The sequence below is a fragment of the Achroia grisella genome, unplaced genomic scaffold (assembly GCF_030625045.1).
Source record: "Achroia grisella isolate CSIRO2021 unplaced genomic scaffold, CSIRO_AGI_Agris_v1 utg902, whole genome shotgun sequence".
NCBI classification, from domain to species: Eukaryota; Metazoa; Arthropoda; class Insecta; order Lepidoptera; family Pyralidae; genus Achroia; species Achroia grisella.
The window spans coordinates 1321269-1343830 of NW_026713060.1; the positions used below are offsets into that span (position 1 = coordinate 1321269).

The 22562-nt window shown below is 31.3% G+C and overlaps 2 protein-coding genes across 2 annotated transcripts in view; both read right to left on the bottom strand.

The window, feature by feature from the left end:
• Positions 1-2980: 2980 nt before the first annotated feature.
• LOC131853450 (retinol dehydrogenase 14-like) lies at positions 2981-8871 on the bottom strand. Its single transcript, XM_059204344.1, has 5 exons — positions 8446-8871; positions 7347-7582; positions 6436-6672; positions 5576-5648; positions 2981-3852 (listed from the first exon to the last, which is right to left on the bottom strand). The coding sequence occupies exons 1-5, from the start codon at positions 8728-8730 to the stop codon at positions 3673-3675; spliced, it is 1011 nt and encodes a 336-aa protein (XP_059060327.1). The 5' UTR covers positions 8731-8871; the 3' UTR covers positions 2981-3672.
• A 6083-nt stretch (positions 8872-14954) lies between these two features.
• The window catches only part of LOC131853430 (uncharacterized), a 106065-nt gene continuing 98457 nt past the window's right edge, over positions 14955-22562 (bottom strand). The window contains exons 9-11 of the mRNA XM_059204314.1: positions 19119-19297; positions 17225-17351; positions 14955-16283 (exon numbers count right to left, since the gene is read on the bottom strand). Of these exons, the coding sequence (XP_059060297.1) occupies positions 15067-16283; positions 17225-17351; positions 19119-19297 (1523 nt within the window). The 3' untranslated portion in view covers positions 14955-15066. The remainder of the gene's footprint in view (positions 16284-17224; positions 17352-19118; positions 19298-22562) is intronic.

Here is a 22562-nt window from a genome sequence, read left to right on the forward strand (position 1 = left end):
TTAATTGTCGAACAAGTTAAATCATATTAACAGCAATCAAAGACAAATCAAAACTATAGGTACCTAGGTACACTAGACCACCAACGTTGTTTGTTTTATTGGATTATGTCGCTGCAAATACGGTCTAAGTAAATTACATATTATCTGGATCTGTATGAAATAAATTGTATTTTTTTTAAATAGTTAATAAGTAAACTGTCTAATCGGTTCTAAACTGAAGCTCACACGAAGTAATTTTCTTTTCACTTTTAAATTAGTGTTAATTGCCTGTTTCTAGGAATTAGCACTAATTATTGTCGCTAATAGGAATATAACAGAAACGTGCTGTAGACATAATACATTAGTAATATGAAAAACATTATCTCGCTGGAACCACTTTACTTTATTTCCAGTCAAAAATATATTAGCAGCTGTCAAATGATTATTATATAATAATCATTTGACAGTTGCTAATATATTTTTATATTATGTAATAATCATTTGACACGTTTAGTTTCAATTGGAATAGAATAAGAAATATTTGCGATAGAGTTATATAATATTATCAAGCCCCTGATTGTCTACACAAATCTCAAATAAATCTATCGTTACTGCATGCAAGGGAAGACGAAGACGCCGCTTGTTGCTGTCATATGATACCTATATAAATATAATATCGATAATTTCCACTAACAAACATATTTACATACATTTCAAGAAATGTTTACATATCAGCGAAGTCATACATCAACATTTTTTATACACATAGTAGTTGTAGTTCAAGGTGAGATACCAACTCTAGATAATGTTCTACGATCGACAATCTTATAAAAAAAGATAATGCCATAGAGATAGTGGTGACAGATTATGTAATATTCATTTGCATCTTGTCTAGCCATCACGAATGCTCACTCTGAGCAAGATTCAATATTTTTAAATGGTACACATTGAATAACAACTGTAACTCTTTCAGTTGCTTTCCAAAATGATATTGCTTAATAATAAATACTTTGAAAATCAAAATACTCGTAGAAACTTCTCCTGTACAGATGGGAGTATAAGTATTGTTACAAATTTACACAAAAATCATTAATTCTACGTGTATTTTGGCCGGTAAAAATATACATTTTCCAAAATTTTTAGACGCTTACTTGTAGGGTGTATGAGTTCATATTATATTGAGATTATACTTAACTTTTTAATTTAGCACATTCTGTTATTCGATTTTTATATTTAGGTATAATATTTTGAAATAATATTGAAGTTGTAAAGCCCAGCTGCAGCCAACAGTATTTTAGAGTAGTCCGAAAAAATATCCAACTATATGCAACTACTTCATAAAAGATGCAATTATGTTATAACTTATGATTTTGATTAGATACATACCCTCTACAATTGATCCAATAATTTAGTTTTTATAATTTATTTTAATGGTTACATTACGCTATCAAACAAGCTTGTAAACGGACGCACTGTAAGAATGGATATAGATATGCACGATATTAGAAATTATAATTAGCATAGGATTGGGCGTGATCTTAGATTGTTATATTTTATTTATAAAATATGTTGTAGACATAGTAATATAATATTGCATTCATTGTTCTGTAATAAATATGAAATATTTATGTTGAACGCTTAATATTTTTACAATATGAAAATAAAAGTTTTGTAAAATGCACTTGGTTTCTTTTTTAATTTAATCACAGGTATTTTTTTACAGACATAGGGTCCGTGCTCGTACTTTGTTTCTACTTCTTTTTATCATTATACGTGATATTAATAACCGTTTACAATTCAATCTCTTAATATATGATAACTTTAAATTTAAGTTTCGAGTTAATGATTTAGGCCATGCATCATACGACCATTTCATTGACCTTAATACATAATCCTGTGATTTCTTTACAGCTAAGATCGCAGTAATGTTTAATCAATATAAAAATTAAACTTTGTATAAATTTATGTTAATGTCTAAGCACAGATATAGTATTATTTAAATTATTAACCGGGTCTTAACACGAAAAATTTTATGGCAAATAAAGGTATTTACCTCTCTCGACGTTTCGGCTAGATTGCACTAGCCGTAGTCACGAGCTATTATTATTATATATACTAAATATTAAACACGAAAGTTTAAAAATAACTACAACAGGTATAGTAAATAAATAAAAAAAATTGTTTTCCACCCACAACTTTAATAACAAAAACAAGTGTAGAAAGTCACATCTTTGGAAGGTTATATATTATACTAACCTACCCTCAACTATGTATAGTACAGATCATTACAATTTATAAATATATGGACAGTCTCTAACATGAATGTATACTATAAAAATATATTTCTATACAGTAAGTGTTAGTACCTATATAATAACATGTGCCTAGTATCATGTATCAACATAATACAATCAGAAACGTAATGATTTATTGATGATTAACTAATTGCCTGTCATTGAGGTACGTAATATCGTACGAGAGACGGCACGTAATCAATGACTTTGTCAAAGAAGCGTATGATTAGTCACTTACAATAACTTGAAACTACATGCTACAACGAAATAAAACTTTATTAAATACACTTGCTTCATGTCAACAAGAATACAGTACAATAAATAATCTATAGATGGGTTTACCCAGAGGGTGAGAACAGGGATAGCTGCGTCCTCCTAGAAATTGTATGCTACATAAACATACATTTGCATTAAGTTTGGAGAAAAGACCTAGGAGCAAATGTGCAGAAACTGGGTAAGCTCAGTTTATATGATAGATAAATATAGGGCAAAGATGTAAATAAAATTCTAGATTATGACAATAGTAAGTAGTTGGAAATATCAAAACCTAATAGTGGTACGTGTACATACAGAAGTAAATGTTTAGAACATTTTTGCCTAGTGATATTAAAACAACAAATAACATCTCAGAGGTCGTAAAATCGTATCAGGGCAATATAAAAAAATGTGAATCAATGGTTCCATAGGCCGCACGAAGAGACCACAGGAAGAAGTTATTAAATAGTTTACTGAAAAATTCGTGTTTAAACAAGTAAACGGCAAATAAAAACATTTTGAAGATAGAGGAACCCCATCTCATATCTCTCAGGACCATCATCATCATCCCCATGCCATAGAATATTGTATTTCATTTTATGGCTATCTCTTTAGTTACTACGACAGAAAATTAACATCAACGTTGCAACACTAGACATGCGTGAGGTATCACGCATTTACATATTAACAATATTACCAAGGAATTAGGCGTAGTCTATAGATTATGGTATGTTATAGATAGATAGATAGGAATAACATGTTCATGTTAAATAAAATTACGTGTGTCAATAATATCTAAAAACTGACATTGTTAATTCTCCAATCGATTTTGCGAAATGGATTGCTTCCTAAATCCAGCAATGTTCAATGCCAAAAGATAATAATCATTAATATGATAAAAAATAAGAATTCATATAGTCTTTAAATTATCTATATATATTTAAAGACAGTTACATTTAGCGCGTACATTCTTACACATTAGATATTTACAGAAAAAGGACAATAAATATATTGAAAAATTATGTTTATGTCACAGACTTTTAAAATACATAAATATACATGAACCTTCAAACAATAGTATTAAGATCCCAACAGACTAAAAATGGCACTAGAGGCATTAGGAAGTTAAACAATTAATTATTATTTAAACTATCGGGATAGGCTTTCTCGCTTTCACCAGTTCCTCCGAGACCTCCCAGAGTTTCTTTTCCACATCTTTATCAATTGTATGACTGGAATCGTACTCGCTACAATCTCTGTAAAATCTGCCAGTTACACCTTCAATTCTGTAGTCACTGGCACAGTATACCACTGTTTCGGAGCCCTGCAAAGTACAAGTAATCTTTTATAATAATATCAAGATTCACAAAAAAAAAATATCTAAGGCGTAAAATATAATAAAAAAAATTAAAAGTGTTTACAATTCTTATAAACTTTATTGATTTGAATTATTAATAATTAAAATCACAGTGTTCTTCATACTATTTTTAATACGGCCTTATAAGGTACTAGACTGTAACTTAAGTAAGACTTAAGTCCGTGATTTGCAGGACAATAATCTGCATATTCTGCCAAACTGAAGAGGAAACGCCGCTTCACATCCTATGTGGTCGTAGCCCACTCAAGCATAAACGAAATATCTCCTTTGGAAAGTTTACACTCTTTGCCGAGGAGATAAAAACCATCGCTCCTAAGAATATCCTTCAACCCTGACGGGTCTAGGTAGCGAACTTTGAAAAAGGGAGAGCACAATAGATCTATGTAGGTCGTAGGGCTACAGGTGCTACAAACATCTGATAATAGCCCAAACAACCCAATAAAAAAGAAAGTCCGTGATTTACGAAACAGACGTAAACTAAAAAAAATGTTATAATATTGTAGACCAGGTCTCACAAATAATTGTCGCCAAAGGTACAGAATGTACATGTTGTAGTAAATCGGTTAAATCCAATTAAAGGGCACTTTTTTATGCATTTGGAATGGCATCGAGCAGACGGTCCACTTGATGGATGGTGGTAACCGTCCCCTTTATACATATATAGCACTACGGACATCGCGTTAGCATGACATCCGGGATTTCACTTATGTTTATGTCATATCAGAGGATTAAGTCTAATACCTCTAATCCAGTAATTTCACTGCCTTACAACTAAAACATAGTTTTAAATCAAACTGTTGGGCGGCCGAAATAAGTGAGAATCAGAGAATCTATTTGGTTTTACGGAAACGCCTATATACCGACTGGCCTGTTGGTTAGCTGTATGCTCGATCTCATACTGTATGAAATATAAATTAAATTACAAAATAAATTCATTGACATTTTTAGTATCAGCTGGATTAAGATAACATACTATTAATTTGTACTCAATCATAACATAATATGAAATTAAAAAGAAGATAAGAGATAACAATTAACGGTCTTATCGTTTTAAGCGTGACCTCTTTCAAATAAAAACAATGTTGATCTTGGGGTCATCACGTAAATGATATGTTAAAACGTATCGATGTCACGTTTTGGTTAAATTCATTCATAAAATCTTATTATACGTACACTTTATCTTGGAGTTAGATGTATCTTGAAGATATATATAAAATCATATCAAAGATAAAGTCTGATCATCAGTGCACGTATTTCTATTGATAATCTATGGAAGTTATGGAACGAAATATGGATTGCTTTGCGAACAATTTTATGTGGATTATGAATAGAGTTCCCTAGTGCGATATAATTCAGTTTTCCAATAATTCCGATACTTTATTATTGTACAGAAGAATAATGAAGTAACGGACATAGAAGAACCAATAAGAGATGGAGATGACAGACTTTCGAATATGGACCTTGTGTAGACTGACAGAAAGTATTCATGCAAACATATCTTTGCCTACTGCCACATCATTCGAAGGAGGGTTTATTTTCAATGAATAAATGATATCAATAGATGCGACAGGTATATTCAAAAAGCTGCATGAGTGACAAAGAAGCAGTTCAACAGTGGACTATAAATTACTATAATTGATATTGATATAATATGTATAAAGACGCTTACTTGTTTAGCTGATCTCATGTATAGCAGGCACACTGGAGCCATTAAAATGTAGTGGTACCATCTGATAGTATTTCTGGATAAAAAAAAGGTATTTCAGTAATATGACAGACCTTCTCTTCATGGATTCTTTAAGGTCAGATAAGTAATATGATTGTGTTGAATAAAATTATTTGTAGTCATTATAAATGAAGTTTAAACGTCATTAGGAAATATAAATATAGTCAATAATAGTTGGCATTGTAATCAGTAATATTGTTTGTGCATCTAAATTGTAATGACCTATTGTAAATAATTGTATAATTGTAATAAAAGAGCTTAGCAAAATCACGTATAAAGGTGATAAGGATTTTGCTTCTGATTTACCCTTAGATGTTTTTATTACATACAAGTAAATGTAACAAATAAATCTTAGTCATTTTTTAGAAATATACATACATACGACAGAAATATTATTTTCTGATACAATGTTAAGGTTTTGATAAATAAAATATTGTTACTATTAATTTTATTTCTCTTGGTTATTGCACCACAGCATGTGTTAGTACATCATGATAAAACATAGTATAAGCATAAAGTTTAATCTAAATCTGATTAGTTGTTTAAACATTTGTGAGTATTTGATCTTAAAGAATTTATTTTATAAAAAGAAATAATCCAATATTGATAATAATTTCTGATTAGTGATAGTAACAGCAGCATATATATATATATATAATTTCGTAGGCACTATTCTTTGTCTACTTAATAAGGCTGCTGCGCTTCTGTGATGAGCTATATATACACATACATTACATAATAAGGGAACTGACATGGAAATTTTCATAGGAATTGTAAGATATATATGTATATTAAATAGGTACCTGAACAAGCCAGTATTGCAGAATCCTGGACAGCAAGCATTAACATCAATACCAGATCCACCGAGCCGTTCCGTCAAAGCTTTCATATGATAGTAGTTCATCAATTTGGAGTTGCAGTAGCCAGGGTTGTGGCGACTACTCTTCCCCCTTTTGGCCTCTTCTATCTCTGCTTTAAGATTCAGATCGTCAAAGTTGATTTGACCTTTCTCATGAAGAGTAGATGATACTATGACTATTCTGTAATATAAAAATGTTATCTATTTAAACAATGGGTAGTTTGATTATTAATTATAAGTTGATTAATGTGAGGATACTTTTGCAATTGTTATGAATATTAAATGAGTTTTATTATCCAATCGCAACCAAGCTGTAACATTTAAAATTATTTCATTCAACTATGAAAAACAATTCATACAGTGCCATCTAGTCCCAAGTTAAACTGAGCTTGTGTCATAGATTCTATATAATGATATGAAATATTGAAATACATTATGTTTAGTAAATATATACATAAAATACACCTGAGTGTATTTTTATGTATATATTTATTTTTATTTACCGGCATTATATTGATCTGAATCAATACAAGCAATCATAGTCATGAATACAAAATGTCTGCATTGTGCAAGGAATTGAACCTGCGACCATTGGAAGAAAGAGGTGTGCTAAATTGCAGGCAAAGGCAATTGAGGCAGTCAGACAATTGTTAACACCTAATAACTGACAGTGTGTCTAGGTTTATTGGTTTACTATCAATGTATATATTAACTAAAGGACTGACTTACAAGAGTCACAGAAAACTTGCTTATAATATATAAATTTATATACGGAAGTCAGGAATTTTGAATTGGTATCTTAATGCAAATAATTTTATGGTAAATGTGGCTTTTGTACTTTATTACTAATGTTACCTGCTAGGTGTAGCCCTTCTCAGGTGATCTAATAACAAATTTGTCAAATGAAAGTGTCCTAAGTAGTTCACTCCAAAATGTATCTCAAATCCATCTTTGGTTTTTAAATCTTGTTTCAATGGTGCATAAACACCAGCATTATTAATTAGAACATCTATTTTGTTGAAGCCTGCTTTTATCACTTCTACAAACTTCTCAATAGAGTCCAATGATGATAGATCCAAGTGTATGGGTATCTGCAAAAGATTCATTAATAACTTTAATAATACAGTAATAAAAAAATGTTTTATGTAATGTATATTTAGAAAATTGGTTGTAAGATTTACAAAACTTAAAATTTAGGAAACTATCAAGACAACAAATATTTAATAAAAAAAAATAAAAAATAAATAGTGTGATTTATGTTCTAAGTCTAAATAGAATAGTATATACTTATTAACAAAAAAAAGTCGAACCTTTCAACTGTTAGTTGTCAAATTGACATTAACCCCATCTGTGAGACCAATTACTGGACTTCTCATAGATCCAAGTTAAATAATTGCAGATGAGAGCATAATATGTATAAATTATTATTTATAAATATCTGAAGTTGTTCAGAAAAATATAGTGTTCCTATTTTCAGTTAAACTACATATATAATTATCATTTATCTGTGTTGCAGTATACATGATACAATATTCTATGTAGGTCCTATTGGCATCATTAAAGTTGCATATTACATTTTAAAGCATGGCTTAAAATATAAAATATTATTTGATACTTCAATGAATTGTTAATATGATCATGTTATTTATGATAGTTCAGAAGTACTCTCTTATATTATCAATATACTTTGAGATAATAGATTCATTTCAGTTTGGAAGAAAATCTTCAGGAATGTTAAACAAGAATAAAATATACATTTTTAACTGTAATAAATAGTTTGAATCCTGTGTTGAACCCTTAAACTTTGTACTTCTGAATTCTAATTGTAATATATTATAAAAACATTTACTTAGTTACAGAATATATTTCTCAAGCTTCATCAACCTTTCACACATTTACATTTTTTAATGTACACAGTCCAACGCAATGATTGGATGTACGTGGATGTACTCACCAATTCTCCTCCCCTTGGTTGCTTCTTCCTAATATCAGCGACAATCTCTTTTGCCTTGTCCATATCCCGACAAGCGAGTATCACTCGCGCCTTTCTATACACTAGAGCTTTAGCAGTTTCCATACCGATACCGCTGCTGGCTCCAGTGATCAGGAAAGTTTTACCTCTCAAACAAGTATTGCTTGCACACTTCGCCCAGTTCCTTGATCTCCATTTGCGCACTAAACTTATTGCCACTACCACTGAAATTGGCACAGCTACATACAATACCGACTGCGACACCATTGCTTAATGTTTAATTGTGTTAACTTTATTAAGTTATATAATTATTTTACACAAGTTTCTTAGAAGTGGTAATGATGTGAAGTGAACAATGAGACGAATGAACAATTCTACAGTCCAAAACTACAAACACAACATACAAGTAGGATAGTAGAAAGAGACTGACAACTGACAGACAGTACGCAACAAACGTCACACTAAAATATAAAAAAAATCGATTCGTACAGATTAATCAATAATTAGTTACGTCAGTCACTGTACAAAATTATTTTTTGTGTGAAACTAATTAACTATTTTTCGCATATACAACCTAGTTTCACTTAAGATAATATTATTTTAGACTGAAACGGTACAAGAGTCTTCTTTTGTAGTATCGGTGCCGACTCGTATAGAATGTAGTATTAATTGCTCTGTGGCATACTGTGTTCGAATATTTAAAATAGATATTGTTGTAGATTAATGTTATCTTCAAATCAAATCTTTGAGTAATAAAATATCTGGCACGTATATGCAGAATTAAAATATAAGGTTCTGAGGACCTCATTGTTTGTGTGGTGTGAATTAAAGGCCTCCTTATGGTAATGGTTAACTCTATGATGACAAAATTGCGTGTCTTAATTAACTGCAAAGAATGTACTATTTGTCCTATTTTTTTCTGACTATTCTAATGCTGTTGGCGCTGTTGCCCGCAGCTGGGCAACGGACGAGTACAGATGGCACTCCAAACTCGCGGAAAGACTTATGGAGTGGCTGAAAGGCAACTCCAGCCTGACGAATACAACTTTCGTCTGAGGGCACCGATAAGGGTTTGAACCTGGGCTCAGGCCGTCGCAATTTCAATCCCCGATTGAATTGGACGGGGGAATGAATGGAGAGGGATTTATAAATATGTCAACTGTACATTGGTACATAGTACATAGTATAGGATGAATACCTTTTTTTACTTATCCTCCTTAATAGGAAGCAGGAGAACGCCCGCGAGTGCCCCGGATAGGTCGACATGTTGATACGGTGATGGCATTGTTTGTATGTAATTCCACAAATAACATTAACAATTATAGTTTTTTTTAGCAACTATAAAAAAGTTATTCCCATATCTCTCTATTGGCAATTTTTTGGGATGTGATGGAATAGGGAAAAATTTGACAGACAATTTATTATTTTAATTTTTTTATGTAATTTAAATGGCAAACAAGGTCGTCAGCTTCAGGGCCGTCGTCCAATAGATGGTAAGCGGTATCTAACCGTATAACCATGAACTGCACTACGGCGATTACGATCATATAACACCGCTCACGTGTTGCCATTTTAGAGGACTAAGATGTTTTGCCTCTTATATCTCGTAATTTTATGGTCTAATCTGCATTCTAAAACCGAAACAGCTTACAAAGCAAGTGGCTCTTCTGCTGAGGACATTTTACAGAAATCACATTATTCGTTTTTAAATACCGTTTTTTCCATAGACTAGTACTATAGTTTTTATCATCCGACCAAGTTTGAATGGAGAAAAGACCTTATAAAAATTAAAAGATTCAGTGGTCTAGAGAGCCATCATACTGCATAAATATACCTAGTCACTTTCGTGAGCAGGCGATAATTGTTCTTAAACAGGGGTAGGTTATCAGGAAAGCGTTACCACTTTGTAATCCATACTATTTAATGTAGATAAATCTTTATACATTTTTATTTATAATATGTAATTAAAAAACGTTTAAAGAACCCAAGCAAATAAATCACAATTACCTATAATTACCAATAACTAGGTATATTTATCATACCGGTGAATCATGTAGATAAGTAAAAGGTACTTAATCAGTATTAGTATGTGATACGTCCTATATTGTCTACATAAGTCCAAATATATACGTAGCAGATAATGTAAACGTATCGGATAGGGTAATCACACTAATGCATTTATACGCTTTTAAATACACGTAATCTGAATATGAAGTATGTACACTGTGGGTACTTAGTTTTAATCAGAGATATTAAAGCCTTCTCTTTATATTCTCTAGAGTCTATGGTTAATATTGATATTAATATCACATACAGCTATAAGGTGTTCATCATGCTGCTGGAACTGTGCGAATTTAATCATCTGTGGCGATTCAGACATTGTATTGCGCGGGAAAATAAAATATTTCTTCATTATAAATACTTCTTTTGGAGATAGACTATTTTCTTTGAATAGTTAAATATATTACTTATTCAAGTCTATGTATAATAGATATTTATGTAATTAAATTATAGAGACCAATGAATAAAGGTACCACAATCCATTGAATAATATTGGACCCTCCAAAAGATTTATATGAAACCAATGCCATCTTTTATTCATTATTTGTGGGGAGGGGATTGTTAGTAGCGGGACTAGAGGACCAATTAATAGCGATGTATCATGTCATAACGATATCCACTTTGTTTTTCAAACTTATTGAATATTTACTTATTGTGTGATAAAGCTTCAGCTTTATCACACAATAAGTAAATTTAGTTTGTTCGCCACACTTATTAACAAACTAATGGGGGACCGTTAGTTTGTCATTCAAGTTAGTTTGTTATCAAGACATCATCCAAAGTGGATGTACCACTGAACTGTACAAAGGACTAATGACATCGCCTCCACAGATCCATAGGTGGGTGTAATTTAAATAAAAATATGCAAAATATATTTAGATGGGCCGTTTATTTGAAATACATATAAGGACAACTAGATATAAAATCTGTATTCCAGACTATGAAAAACAATTGATATGGCAACATTATGAATATAATAATATATGAAACATTATCTTTTTATACGAGGCGTTTACAATAAGTTATGTATAACATTATATAATAGGTAGATGTAGTAGATTAGTACAAAACTTCCTAAATTATTAGTAAGGTACTTTTAAAATAATTAAAAACAATAATTCTATGGAATGTTTAAATGTTGAATAATGTATATAAATTATATCAACAGCACAATTTTCATAGTAAACTAATAGGAAAAATTTTAAAAATATTTTAGATAGAATATAAGAAATGCGATATAATCCAATAATCCCATACTATATAATAACAAGTCATTAACAATACATTGTTGGCCATGGTTTTAGCCCATTTAATAATGATTTTGGGTTGCTTGGTACAGGATAGGTAATATTTCGATTGATTAAATTATTAGAAATTTATCCGATATTATAATAAATTAAATAGTTTACTATGATTGTGTAATAAATCATATAGTTAATACACACATTTTAAATCATAGATAGATATTCCAGGTGGTATGGTGCACGTCGAGGTATTATGCTGTGATATACACTAATAAGTACTTTGTCATTGTGATATTATTGAAAATTGCCAATATTTAGAAGCAGTTCCTTAACATAGTCATTGTAACAAAGTATAAAATTATTTGGTGGCGATTATCATCATAATTGAGTAGACACAGCACTTGTCTACAATTATGGTAATACAACTGCAATGCAACCAGTTACTCGTTAGATTCTCACTAGCCTCTTAAAACTGTTTTGTTAGTAAAAACGAAATATATATTACCGTAAATATGGAAAGTATTACTGTAAAATACTGTACAATATTTTTTATTTATGAATCGTAAATAACAGCAAAGGAATAACTACTTATTCATATTTTCTTTTCGCATGTGAATATTTTTTTGGTGTCTTCTCTAGTAAACTAGCTGAATAATACCTCAATGAAATAGTACAGCATTTTATTAACATTGGTACCTGTAAATGGGTATATGGTTCATCTGAAAGAATATGCAAATTCATATTCTTTCAGATACACACAATTAAGATACAAAGTATGTTTTTATCTTCGGTATATCTGTGACCCAAATTTTATTGAAATCCGTCCAACCACTTTGGTATGATTTGGCAAAAGAGATCTGTAGGAATTTCGTGATCGTCATTTTTAACAAGTTTCTATGTGAAAACTTCACTAGTATATGAGTTACCATTTCAGAATAGCCCTATTGATTGATTGAAATTAATTAATATATTGCTGTACTATACTTATTCCGATACCAATCTGGAAGTAATTAGATCTAGATGTTTATCAGATTGTAGGATAATAAAAATAATGTGTATTAAAAATAATCATAATTTGGTTTCAGAACACAGTACCTAACTATTTACATAACATTATAACCTAATGTATTTGATATAATATTTTGTTTGAATTATCATAAGTAGGTATATTATAGGCATTATTTTAACATCGATCTGTTCTTACAATATATTGGCACTACATAAAGTTAAAACGATAACTATTTTTTGTGCCGTGTGTAACAACCTATTACATGGAATGTACATACTTTAATAACGTCTTCATTTAAAATACAGTAAAATTTTTGAGAAATAATGACAAGAGGGAGCATTAAATATGGTAAAATCTTCCAAAATATGCTAGTTAATTTATTTGACCAAAACGCGTTTATTTTTTATAAAAAATGGCGCCATTTTTTCGGTGCTGCAAGTAATTACATTGTTTAATTTTTTATTAATGGCAACTTATTGGCTCTCAGAGTAGGACGACATTTTGCCAAGTAATAGATTATACTAGATTTATAATCAGATTTAATTCCGAGTGTCAGAAGCATCAGTAGAGCGGATAAATCCTATTATAATTTGTGTATAGCGTACACAAATTATGTATAATAGGATTTATATGTTCCATTCATATTACATTCTTACCGTATATGATCTATTGTCATCTAATTGAGGGATTATATAATCAGACAATATGAAATTGTGATTACTTCATATATAGACAGTAACTGTAAGAAACATCTATGGCTAATGGCAATGCAAATCGCTGGAGCCAAAAGAAGAAAAAATAGAAACATGTAAAATTGCAACACCTTAAAAAATAAGTGTATATATAATATACTCGTATAAATTCCAGATTTTTATTTGGCAATTTTACATTCCGTAGTTATAATAAAAAAATCAATCACACAATTGTGTCTTCCTCAAATTAGTAAACCCTAAGTTGTAAAAAATTTCAGACGATTCTCATTTGCAGATTTGTTTTCTAAATTACTAGAATTTAGAAAACAAATCGGCAAATTGGATTCTAGAATTTTAAATATTTAGAAAAATTTCTAATGATTCAAAAATCAAATTCAGCAATTTATTTATATATAAACAACACACCAATGCGATATTGACGTAATTAGTAACCAAGCCTGGAGATAATAACTAAAGTAAGCACATTTATTAAGATATTACATATTTTTTACAGGAATGGTTAAGTCCAAGATAAAGAAGAAGAATATCTAATATATATTCTTACAATCAGCACATTCTGATTAAAACGAACATGACAAATGTAGAATAATTTACCTACTTACTTTTTTATTTTCCGTACCTGGCTTCCTGCAATTGCCTCATATTTTTGACATAAAATGGCAATCATTTTAACAGAAACTATCTATATGCTGGTTTTGCCTTTACGTCTCAATGAATATACTCTGCTTCAATTTCCATGCCATTCTCATATGTATTAAATCTTCTATCTAAAGACAAAATGTTAGAAATATTTTTGTAAGTACCTACATCTCACTATTCGCTCACATGCATTTATAAGCCTTTATTTTTGTATAAAAATTACTTTTTGAATAGTTAAAAGCATATTTATATTCTTTACAGTTAAAAATTTTAGTTCTTTCAGTACCACATATTTAGCATTGCAGCAAGTTAATATAATTTAAATTTAAAAACTATTGTCAAATCTCAGAAACACTACAATTACAATAAATGTTCAATCTAGATAACTTCAAATAAAGTACCTTGTAACATATTCTATAATACAACAATGTATAATTTCCCTAAATAATGCAAAATAAGTGCACATTTATTTTTAAAGATGAAAATAACAATGTATTAAAATAGGACAAGATTTAAAAACTTGCGCTCTGTTACACCATAAACATTTTTCCTTGATGGTATTCTGGCTTTTACAAACTCAGGCATTATTTTAATAATCATTAAACGTCATATGTATGATCTTATTTTGTTGTAAGATATGACGACATCGACATTCTTGTATACACGGCATTACTTCACTCTGCAAATATTGAATAAATATGCGAGTCACGGCCTGTATCTTCAACTTACATAAGTAGGTACAATCTAAAATAATCATAAAATTTTAAGGGCACATTAAACATTACTTCATTCCACACACGAGATTCATAATCGAATTAAAATTTAAATAATAAGTCTAAATTTTATTTGATAAGAAGCATTGTGACATGATCGTAGCACATTTTTCTCTTCTTTGTTTAGAGGTAGCAATCGTTAGTTGACCAAATGCTAGCGCACTCTACATGGGAGTAGATAACTGGTGTTTCGACCTGTCCACGCCTACATCTACCGTCACAACTTTTCCATCTACGGGCGTAACACTGTCCACCTCACTGTCTGGCATGATCACACACATAAATGACTTTCCACTGGTCACATCTTTAGGATATATAGTCATAGGAATGAACCTATCACTCGTACCATCCACGTACGCAACCAACCTCGAGTACACTTCCGGAAAGTGCTTTTTCAACGCTACCCCACGTTTTTCAAGCTCGTTCATTATGTTATGGAAGCATATTTCCCTAAACTTATGAGCTGTTGCAGCATTCTTCTCTCCTGCGTTGCACAATTTAGATGTTAAAATCAATGTTTCTCTATCATCTGGCGTACCCTTGCTGTCTCTTCTGTGTCGCCGTCGATTCTGTTCCTGTATGGCAACCGTCACTGTTTTACTCAGTCGCAACTTTGCACATCTAGACACCATTTGCCTCTCCCATTTAACAGCGCCCTTTGTCGGTACTTCACTAATAATACACACGGCCACATATAAAATAACCCTTGTTTCCGGATTATAAGCTTTGCATAACTTCACTACTTCGGTATATAATTCCACGCCCATTTCATTGGGTTGGAGAGAGGTCCACTTAAGATATTCGGGTTCTGTTAAGTACTGGAAGCCGTGAGTGGTAAATTTTTCTGCTGCTTCGGGACTCGTGAAAAAAACTTTTACCACTCCTCTCCCGAAATTTAAATATCCTTTGTGGCCTATTGTACTTATCTGATGCAATGAATCAGCGTCCTCTTTTGCGGCGGATATAATTTGTCTACACAAAGCACTTGCTCGGGAATGTAAGCAGACTTTTCTATGTTTTTCCCAATGCGCTCTCCTGCATTCTCTTGAGCAATACATTGTCGTACAATTATGGCACGTTTTATAATGCCTTTTGGCATCTGCTAAAGGAGCACGAGAAGAACATTTAGGGTATTTACATTTGACAAACGCTTCGTCTGTACTGTTCTCTGTCTGTAATGAAGCTAGGGAGACTTTGGAGTCATGGTGAATTAATTGGGATTCGGAAGGACGTAATGCTGCGGCGTCCAGGCTAGTGCGACGGTCGAAAGAGACGCTCGGCTGAGCGAAGGGCTCACTCCGTCGACGTGAGTGCTCGCCGTGCGCTGAACGCGACCGCCTCGACCCTTGCATTGCTGCAGGATTATCAACTGTATCCTTGCCTGCAATTGTAAAATATGACTAAGTACCGGTGTAAAATATTTTATAATATAAATATCTAACATTTTCAATTTTTAAGACTCAGGACCATTGTTATAATAAAATTAAATTTGTACCATATAAAATCAAATTAACAAAATTCGATAAACATGCTAACGGGGACAAACCATGCCACTATCACAATATCAACAAGTAGCCGGAGGGTACGTACACACACAGTAGAAATAGGCTGGACGTACTTACAGTACATTCTTAAGGTGTTTGTCTGTTTTTCTGTACATTTGCAAAAGCTTAAAATAAATACAGTAGCAGTACATAGAGATATTGCGCAAAGTAATTATTACGCAAAATTAAAACATAATTGCCAATAAAGTAAAACTTACAAAAATAATAGATAATTGAGAGATAATGACATATGAATTGATCGGTAGATTAATTTTACCTAATACATTATTAACACTTTGTAATTCTGATTAAGCAGTGGGCTATTCGGTGCAAGTTTAGTGTATCATGGAGATATGAAAGTGCGTTTCTCCAAAACATCGATATAACTTGAAATTTGCGTTAAGTTTTGTTTGATCCGGTGACGAAATAGTGAGGTAATAGTTGATTAATTAATAATTCCATTTACGTCTGCTAGTAAAATAAGTATTGAATATGACCATATTTTTTATTTTAAACCGACTTAAAATACAAATATTGTATGGATTTTGATAAGATATCTCCCGTGTTAGGTAACAGATTTCATGTTTTTTTTTCTTCAAGCAAAGAATAAACTAAGTACTGATAAAGTTATACTATTTTATTAGAAAATGAAGGTCTCTTTTTATTATTTCACTCAAAATCAAACAAGTAAACTGAACTCAAGTTACTCAATGGCTGGTAAAGTCGTGTTAGGTAAATATAAAAATTGGAACGGCCGAGACTTACATATCGTTCCTACCTGGTCGGTCGCGGTCTGGACTAGGATCCGTGGCAGAACTTCGACCCTCGCTCGGAGTACCAATGAACCGAGAAGCTGGCGAGCTGCTACTATGCCCGCTGCTAGCTAGCTGTTCGTATCGAGGGCTCTGCGAGGAAAAGTTGTAGTATCTACACCAATTAGCCTTACCAGAGACGATATTGTTTCGTTTTTGTGTAAGCAAACAAGCTGACGGCCCACTCGATGCTAAGCGGTACCCGTCCCCCATACATCGGTGAACACCGGTGTGATCACGTTATCATGTGACATCTATGATGCCAATCATGCATTGGCCTTTCTAGAGGACTAAGATGTCATGCATCTTATCCTATAATTTCAATATATCTCATTTTCTTATATCCGTGATTTATTCTATAATTCATTAAAATTTACTTCCTTTTTTAGGAATACGTCTACGTGTAATATTTCAACTACTATAAACTAATTATTTTATTAAATACAGGAAAAACATAATTCAATTGTATTTTTGTATAAGCAGATATGTTTTCCATTTTAATGAAATAATTTCAAAGGCAAAAGAGTGCCTGTTTTGTTATGAATTAATATAATTCGATTCCATAGAACAGCTTTCTCTTGTGTCTCAGCAAACTGTGAAAGTATTTTCGTGAAATGGTACGGAAGTGTGTACCTAGAAGTTGGGAAAGCGCGCGCTATTTGATTTGACCAATGAGATCGGAGGGTTCTACAGTTGCAGTCAGAAACCAACCTATGTTCAGAGAGTATGTATTAAATATCAGACATGTTTTAGCGCTTATTTATATTTTTTATTTCAAAAATATTTGGTTTTTCTTTTGCAGTTACGGAATCCAAAAATAAATTAAATTAATTTATGCATGATTATGTAACAATGTACCAAAAATATTTATATATAATAATTGCATTTAGAATATATTACTATGATTACGATCTTGTTGGAAACTTTGTGACAATTTGTATTGGTATATCTTATCATAATTAGGCACATTATCCGTTAGTCATCATGACTTTAATAAGTAAGCATTGATATTAATATTGCATAGGTAATATTCACGATTTAATAATTGTATTAAAAAAAACACTGATATTTCTATTTAGAAATATAAGGTACTAGCTGTGCCCGCGATTTCACCGTATATGTGTTCGTTCTATGTCATTCTGATGCATAAGCTATATTACTGTTCATCAAAATCCGTTGAGTAGTTTTTGCGTGAAAGAGTAACAAACATCCATAATCAAAAACTTTCGCGTTTATAATATTATTATTAAGATTAAGATTTAAATTCGTTTTTTATAAGAGATTAGATACACCCATATTCCACGGGAACATTATGTGCGTTGGGAGTTAAGACTTGACGGGTATGAAGTCTTGATGATATGAGAAAGATGGATTCAATTAATAGCTTACTATAACGGTGTCGGTGATCTAGCGATTTAGCACAGCGTCTTACTTTCGATGATCGCGGGTTCAATTCGGAACGGTACAAACATTTGTATTCATGAGTACGATTGTTTGTATTGGTCTGGGTGTTTTCTATATACATTATGTATTTATAAAAAAATATCTATGTAGGTTGTTATATCATTTAATTAACACCCATAACACAAGCTCTGTGTTATGGATGTTTGGGAACTATAGCACTGCGACCTGTAGAGATATATTGTGCTCGCCCTTTTTCATAGTTCCTAGACCCGTCAGGGACAAGAAATAAACGAAATTTTAGGTGTGTTTTTCCAGAGGATATGTAGTGGCGTTTGCTCTTCCCTTTAGAAAAATCTGCAATGCGGATTTTGATATACCTACGCAAAAGTGTATGCAAACTTTGCTTTTTTTTAATTCAGATGGACTTGTAAAGTTAAATAGAAAATAAAAATATACCTTTCCACCTATTAGATAATACGGACTCGTCGATTTCCTAGGACTCGGTTGGGGTGTGGGTATCCTCGTCGGCTGTGATGGTAGTCCCAACAGTGAGTCTAGTACATCCTCGAGCGTTGTCGACCCGGGGGATGGTCTTGCAATGCCCAAGTTCAGAGAACGCTGGGAGTCTTGCCAGTCTGTGAACAGGCGTGGTCACTAAACAGATTTTGGAGGTATTGCTTGCGTTAGGATTTTGTTAATCTTTTGACCACTAATAATATAATATTGTGTCCAGTGTTAGAATTATAATTAGACAAGTCGTTATAAAATACTATAGCTGTGCGGGAAAAAATATCTTAGAATAATTTAAAATATGGCTTATATGTGTACAACATTAGTAATTAATTGGATTGGCAATCAAGCTAGCCCATTTGATTGTATGTGGTAAGAGTAACCTTTATAAATGAACAGCTACTGAACTGCTACAATATTAGGTTATCATATCACGACCGTGATACTATTCATGGGTTGCCATTCCTGAGTACTAAGAGGGCATGTTTTTTATCTTGTATTATTGACTTTGATCTTGATCTGATTTGTTCGAACAAAACATCTCTTACCAGCTTGGCAGCTGGAATAGTAAGACATAAGACAGTGTTACCCAAGCAGGTATGAGGATCTGTTCAGTAGTTTTAGCGTAAAGGAGTAACAAACATCCATCCATCCTTAAACTTTCGCGATTGTAATATTGGTATTATATACATATAGATATGTGCACGATTACGATACCAATATAGATTAGATGACGCCATCAAACCTAGACTATATTTATATTTTTTAGATATTACTTGGGTGCTCTGTTGGTTCATATTGGAATGAAGTAATAAAGAGTACAAGTCATAAATTAATCTTTTGATATCACGAGGCACCATTTATACCACTCATCTCTGACTTTTTTAGTACACATCTTTGTATTCCATTTTAGACAAAGCAAACCAATTAAACCTTACGTGGTCATAATAATAGAATTAGAGAAAAGAGTTCGAAATGGTTTGGGTAGGTAGGATCTCTCTCTTAGCTATTTACATCAACATCTTCTTCTTCCTTATCCCATTTAATTGGGGTCGGCGTAATATGTTTTTCGTTTCCAGACAGATTAATATTAAAAATTTTGAATTTTTATATAATTGTTGCAGTTTGAAGTGATAAGTCAATGAAATTATAAAAGAGGTATCATGTGCTGTTCATGTATATAGGCGACGGTTACATTCCTTTAAGTGAATCTATTACCATCTTCAGTATTCCAGTCACATAATTATATGTTGTATCAGAGGTGCGTATTAGAATGGAAAACTATAATGAAATTGCTACCGAGCGACGCAAAAATTAAGGCTCATATTTGAAGATTGTTGAATGATTGTAAATACAGGGTATACTAAGTCCAAATCCAGTGACATTAATACATACATACTTCGATTTCTACTTTATTCCTTAGTAAAATGATTCAATTTCGGCTGTAACATATCTGGCTCTTAATTTGGTACACATTATATACATAGATATTAATATTACTTTTATTTGTAGGTACTTACGTCATACCTTTTACCATTCGCTTAGATAGACATAACTTATTAAATTATTATGCAATGTATTTAGTTATATTAAAAATAATTGTGAAATTATTTTAATAAAGTGAAGTGGTCGAAAGATTAACGTTTTTACGAGGTTGAAATAGTAAATAAAGGTTCTTGTGCCCATAGCAGTATAAAAATTAGTGGTGCAAAAATATTGTTAAGTGAGTAGATATAAGTAAGTATAAACAAGCAAAGAATATATGTAAAAATTAATTAAATTGTTAGAATATTACAACCCGTAATACAATACTGAATCTACTGCTAAATTACTAATTGTAAAATCGACTAAAGTTTTAATTTAAAAGGATATTTTCTTAAAAAATTTTGTTAAGCAGATCTTTTTATTGCCGATGAATGAGATTAATTAGTTTGTTATAATAAAAAACATTTTGTGGGCAAAATACGATAGGTCCTATTTCTTGAGGTCGTATTTCTACTAATAAATAGGGAGTAATTTGGTTGTGCTATATAAATTTTAAATATTAAATAGGAAATAAATGTGCAGTTTGTACAGGCAGTGTATGATATAATCACATCTGAGTATTTATTGGATATCTAAATATAGACAAAGTATACATTTTATGAGGTGAATACTTACTCTGTTAGTCGCGTATAGAACTCGTTGAAAAGATATTATACTGTTAAAATAAATATAATTCTTCAAAATAAAGACGTCACCAAAATAAAAATAAAACAAAATGTATAAAATAAAAATGAATATATTCAATAACCATTATAATTATAACTAAAACATTAACTAACGTACGTACATTGATCGAATAGTAGTAAACTTGAAGACTGTCCTTTATTGTAGTCTCCAATTGATATAAATACAAGGAAGGTACCGAGATTCATATAACATACATATCTATGTAATTACAACAATAATTAGATAATATAGATTTATTAACTGGAATTTTATATCGTGATAAATGTAGAGAGCTAACAGTAACTAATGAAGTCTGAATAAATAAATGTTAAGAATACTATTGTTAATTTAAAAAAGCATCTAATTTCTAAACGTTTAGTTATATAACTAAACATTCGTGGCGCGTATTCGAAACGTTATTTTTTTCGGCGGTGCGAATTTTAAACGCGAATTTGTATTTTTCTAACCTAATCAGAACCTGAGTAATTTACTTGAGAACTGGTTGCAGTCCTAATATAAATTACGAGGTGATTTGAGTAGAAGGAACTTGAATTTTTTAGACATCAGTCTTAAATGTCACTTCTCACCACCACGCTATAATATGGTTCTGATAACTGTTGCCTTAATATTATATATATAAGTAGGCAATAACTATTGTTTTGTGACTTATTAAAGCTTAGTTGTTATGACTGAATATATAAAAAGCAAAAGTAAATAGGTACGTAAAAGAATAAGTATTTGAAATTAAACACAAATAAAAAATAATATTTCATAAGTTAGCACCTAAAATAATAATAGCAACATACTATTTTATTTACAACATTGTGTACTAGCATAAAACTATTAACTAAAGAATTATAAAATAAAACACACAAAACAAATAAATTACTCTGTACATCGGATGATATTATTAAAAAAGAACTGGATTTCGTTAGCTATGGATTATAATTATGGCAATATCACTAAAACAAAAAAATATCTTATCTATTGACTATTTGAATCATTTTAGGTACCATATTTACCAATGTAAACACTTTTAAGTATATTTTTGAAATTTGTAGTAGCTTAACAACAGCACTTAACAAAAATGGATAGAATAGTGTATGTTTAGTAAGTAATTTAAATTTAAACTTGGCGAGTACTTGGAAAAATACTATACTGTTATGACATTGAATCCTT